This window comes from Cyprinus carpio, chromosome A14 (assembly GCF_018340385.1).
Source record: "Cyprinus carpio isolate SPL01 chromosome A14, ASM1834038v1, whole genome shotgun sequence".
Lineage (NCBI taxonomy): Eukaryota > Metazoa > Chordata > Actinopteri > Cypriniformes > Cyprinidae > Cyprinus > Cyprinus carpio.
Genome location: NC_056585.1, coordinates 5,190,341 through 5,194,937, shown reverse-complemented (window position 1 = coordinate 5,194,937; position 4,597 = coordinate 5,190,341). Strand labels below are relative to the sequence as shown.

The window sequence follows — 4,597 nt, the reverse complement described above, 5'->3', positions numbered from 1 at the left end:
CAAACACAGGCTCACTACCAGTAAACACTGGGGAAAACATCTCACCATCACAGACTGAGGTTTCTAGAAAATACTCTGCAAAAGCACTTTCGGTATGAGTAAAATCACAAACTAGTCCAGATTAAAATCATACACAGAACAAACAAAGCAAATGCTTAGAACGGGACTTCAAACACACACATCATCTCCTCCATGCATTTTGATCATTTCCACCTGTCATTTCTGATTCAGCATTATTCTCTGCCATCATCATGCATCATATAATACTGATCCAATTAAGCCCTCTCTTTGATATTATATTGTCTCTTTTTTTCCACTTCTTGATTAATTGGAAAAATGGACCTGTGGATGCAGTTGTTGGGGTGTGATTTCAGCTTCTTCTATCACAGTTACACTATTAGGATTTTAGCATCAGTACTCTTGTTTTAGGCAGAACAGCACATTCTGTGATCATACACTCACCCTCATCTTTCTTCTGCGGAATCGATCTTCTCTGTGCTCTCTTCACTGACCGATGACAGTGGCATGAGCCAGCCGTGTATTGTGAAGTAAACCATCTCTGAAAAATGTCTCTTCCTTGAAAAACTCAGTAACATCTCCAACTGTGTTTTTCTGTCTCTTCATCTCATTTATGTATTCTCTGCTTGTCTTTACATTTCCAGCTATACCGTATTTAGTCCAACTAAATAAGAATGTCTTCAATTAAATTGGTCTAAAAGAAGGAGCTGGAGGTAAAGGTGGGAAACGAGGAGCAAATGCAGTTCTGATTCTTGGTTTATATCTATGTCAACAACATGCACTTCAAGATACAGAGAGAGAGAGAGAGAGAGAGAGACAGGATGTATGTGGTGACAGGGATGCTCTATCACAGGATACATCACTATTTTCCCACCTTGTTCATGCGCAATACTATCAAACAAACAAAGAAAAGGAAACTTCAACATTCATCACAGAACTGATGTGCTCCTCACCCATCTGAAGTCTTTCATATTTTCCCTGGCCAAAAACAAGTGACATAACCCTAACCCATAACCCTAACAAGTGACATCTAGTTTACAGAGCTTCAGTTGAGGCCTGCTATATTTTTGAAAACTTAGGTGAGACTCTTAGGTGAGACCTGTGAAAGCAACTAGAAAGATCAATACAATATTGGTTTATTGAGTGGAACGAATGTGTGAAAAAAAAGAGATTTTTGAAGAGGTATTGTCTAAAATAAAATGTTACATATAAACAATTTCACGCACAAAAGAGATCACACCCGTTATGCAGCATTAATGTGATATCAGCGGTGCGTCCTGATATCTGACTCCAGATGAGCTGAACCTACATTCTCTAATGCTCACCTGACATTTTGCATGCTTTTGCTATTGTTGCAGAAATTGTGCCTTATTTTTTGAAGTGCTTATTTCCTGCCTTGTTTCATCATTTCCTGCTCAAGGAACAAATATCACATGCGTGTAGTGAAGTCTGAGAGACAATGCATGCAGTGCAATGGAATCGCTGTCTGTGTATCACGGGGCCATCAGCCGAGAGACGTGCGAGAAGCGTCTGTGTGAAGCGGGCAAAGACGGCAGCTATTTAATTCGAGACAGTGAGAGCGTTCAAGGCGCATACTGCCTCTGCGTTCTGTAAGTCCTCCACAAATCTCTGCTTTTCTCATGTAGCCTCAACATGTGTCACTCAAATATATATATATTTGCTGTAGAAATGCTTTTCACTCAGAAATTTCAGAATTACAAAGAAATGGCAAATACCACATTAAATTAAATCTGAAATTTTGAAGCCGAAAAACTGAAAAAATAAATAAATAAATGATTGTACTCAAATATATATTTATGATGTGTAAATGTAAAATCTTTTTTTAGAGTGTAGCCTGTTTTTCCTCAGAGATGCTCAGACTGTGTTGGTTTGTGCTTGATTTGCGCTGCAGGTGTAATGGTTTCGTCTACACGTACCGGCTCCAGAGAGACGCGGCGGGCTCCTGGGCGGCCGAGGTGAGCGACGGACATCAAACACAACAGCAGACATGAGCATTAAAAACACTCAGTTGTCCTGAAATGCTCTTCTTTGAACATTTATATTTCAGGCAACAATATGACTAATAATTACCCCTATAATAATAATTAGTATTTGTATAATTACGAAATTGTAGTAGTTGTGTGTTTCCTCATTTGTCAGCTACATTTATCTTTTATAAGTTGAATAAAAGCATCTGCTCAAACAAAGAAAGACTGCAAATGAGTCATTCTCAGGAAACCATCTGTGCATGAATTTTTCTAGACAATAGATTCTTGTTTTTTTTAATTTTTTTAATTTTTTTTATTATTCATGATATTATTAACATTTGTTTTAAAATGGTCTGTATTTGTGATATTACTACTTTTTAACCTTAAAAAGATGCTTTGTTTCAACCCTGTCACATTAAGTCTGGAATTCTACTTATATATAAAAATAAATAAACACACACACACACACATGACATTTCTCTTTTAAAACATGCTTTGTGCCTACATACACACAAACTGACTGATTATACTAATGAAACACAACCAATTAAAAACGGTTTTATATTGAAGTTTGTTTTGCATGTGTTAGGAAGTTCAAAATGTGTTAATCTATCAATGATAATTATAACACAACCGTGTGTTGTTGTTTTTTGAGAATGCATCAAATGTATATAGTTATGGAAAGGTTTTGTCTGGATGGAGTGGGATTGAAAGAGTGATTAAACAGAGAGAGAGATCTCTCAGCACTATCAGCTCCCTCACAGATGAGCTGTTTTATAAAGCTAACATCTCAACTTGAAACTGCGTGACATTATAGATACAGATCTAATATAGATGATATAAGGAAAACAATATATGCAGCGTTATATTCATGCACTATACACACACATTGATAATTTCATATGGTGCAGCAGAAGTGGTTAGAACAATTTTAGTTTATCTGCTCCTTGCAGATAGATTATACTGATGCTGTTGTTGTTTGTTTATTTATTCATTTATTGTTTACAGACAGCACCAGGTCAGAATAAACGCTTGTTCAGAAAAGTCAAGAATCTGATCAGCGCCTTTGAGAAACCGGACCAGGGCATCGCCGTGCCCCTCCTGTACCCCGTGACTGTCCAGAAGCCCTGCTAGAAGGATCCTCATGACCATCCGCCGCAGACCTCCAAAACAAACTACAAGCATGTGGACATATATCATTATATGATAATACTTTTTTACACATGTGGATTTCTGTACATATGAAAGGATTTGTATAAAAGGAAAAAACAAAAACCTCATTTTGTAAAGTGTTTTCAATGTGGGAAATTGAGAAAGCTGAATCTAAAATGTTTAATATTGAGATCAGTGGTCAACGATTAACCCTGTCCTAAACATGTAGTTATTTGGGTTTATTATCATTACCAAACTGACCTATAAAGTTCTGCATTATTCCATCCTCATCTCAGTAAACCTGGACTTTCTAAAGCATCATTTTAATTTGAATCTGAATAGATAACTGAAAAAATTCTGGTAATATATATATATATATATATAATATATATATATATATATATATATATATATATCTATAGATATATATATATATATATATATATATATATATATATATATATATTATTATTTTTATATATATATATATATTTTGCAGTGCATTTTAGTAAATCACACATCATTTATTACAGTTTAATAACAATAATTATATTTCAAAACTTGTTTTGTGTTGTATACAAAATGTTTCATGGTTCAAGTAGTCTGCTCATAAATTGGCTCTTTAGCTGTAAATACATTTTTATCTCTGACTGGTTTTAATTATTTTAAATTAAAATTTGGACTACCCTTGACCACACATTACATGAACATTTTTATTTATTTATTCATTTATTATTTTGAGTGTGAAAGTTGTGTTCATTACTATAGGTACCTAATAGTAGAATATTAGAAATGTATTTGACTCCTAAATGTATCTATATATATACAGTACAGACCAAAAGTTTGGAAACATTACTATTTTTAATGTTTTTGAAAGAAGTTTCTTCTGCTCATCAAGCCTGCATTTATTTGATCAAAAATACAGAAAAAAACAGTAATATTGTGATATATTATTACAATTTAAAATAATTGTCTTTAAAATTTATTATACTTTAAATTATCATTTATTTCTGTGATGCAAAGCTGAATTTTTAGGATCATTATCACATGATCCTTTAGAAATCATTCTAATATGATGATTCATTATCAAAGTTGGAAACAGTTCTGCTGCTTAATATTTTTTCAGAACATGTGATACTTTTTTAGGATACTTTGATGAATAAAAATAAAATAAATATTTTGTAATAACAATATACACTAGTGGTCAGTAATTTGGGGTCAGTAATTTTTTTCTTTCTTTTTTTAAATAAAATCAATACTTTTAATCAGCAAGGATGTGTTAAAGTGATAAAAAGTGATAGTAAAGAAAATATATTATTAGAATATATATTATTAGAATTTTTATTTTTATTTTGAATAAATTTAGTTCTTTTTAACCTTTTATTCATCAAATATATTAGACAGCAGAACTGTTTCCAACACTCATAATAAATCAGAAT

The 4,597-nt window shown here is 33.0% G+C and overlaps 1 protein-coding gene across 1 annotated transcript; it reads left to right on the top strand.

Moving 5' to 3' along the window:
* Nucleotides 1-1,428: 1,428 nt before the first annotated feature.
* LOC109056864 (SH2 domain-containing protein 1A-like) lies at nucleotides 1,429-3,281 on the top strand. Its single transcript, XM_019074055.2, has 3 exons — nucleotides 1,429-1,628; nucleotides 1,931-1,994; nucleotides 3,015-3,281. The coding sequence occupies exons 1-3, from the start codon at nucleotides 1,492-1,494 to the stop codon at nucleotides 3,138-3,140; spliced, it is 327 nt and encodes a 108-aa protein (XP_018929600.1). The 5' UTR covers nucleotides 1,429-1,491; the 3' UTR covers nucleotides 3,141-3,281.
* Nucleotides 3,282-4,597: the final 1,316 nt, after the last annotated feature.

Excerpts from the sequence above, each read along its gene's own strand:
- LOC109056864 (XM_019074055.2), top strand. The coding sequence starts at position 1,492 with ATGGAATCGCTGTCTGTGTATCACGGGGCCATCAGCCGAGAGACGTGC. Across the intron at positions 1,629-1,930 it reads GCATACTGCCTCTGCGTTCT|GTGTAATGGTTTCGTCTACA; the intron begins GTAAGTCCTCCA and ends TTTGCGCTGCAG. Across the intron at positions 1,995-3,014 it reads CGGGCTCCTGGGCGGCCGAG|ACAGCACCAGGTCAGAATAA; the intron begins GTGAGCGACGGA and ends TATTGTTTACAG.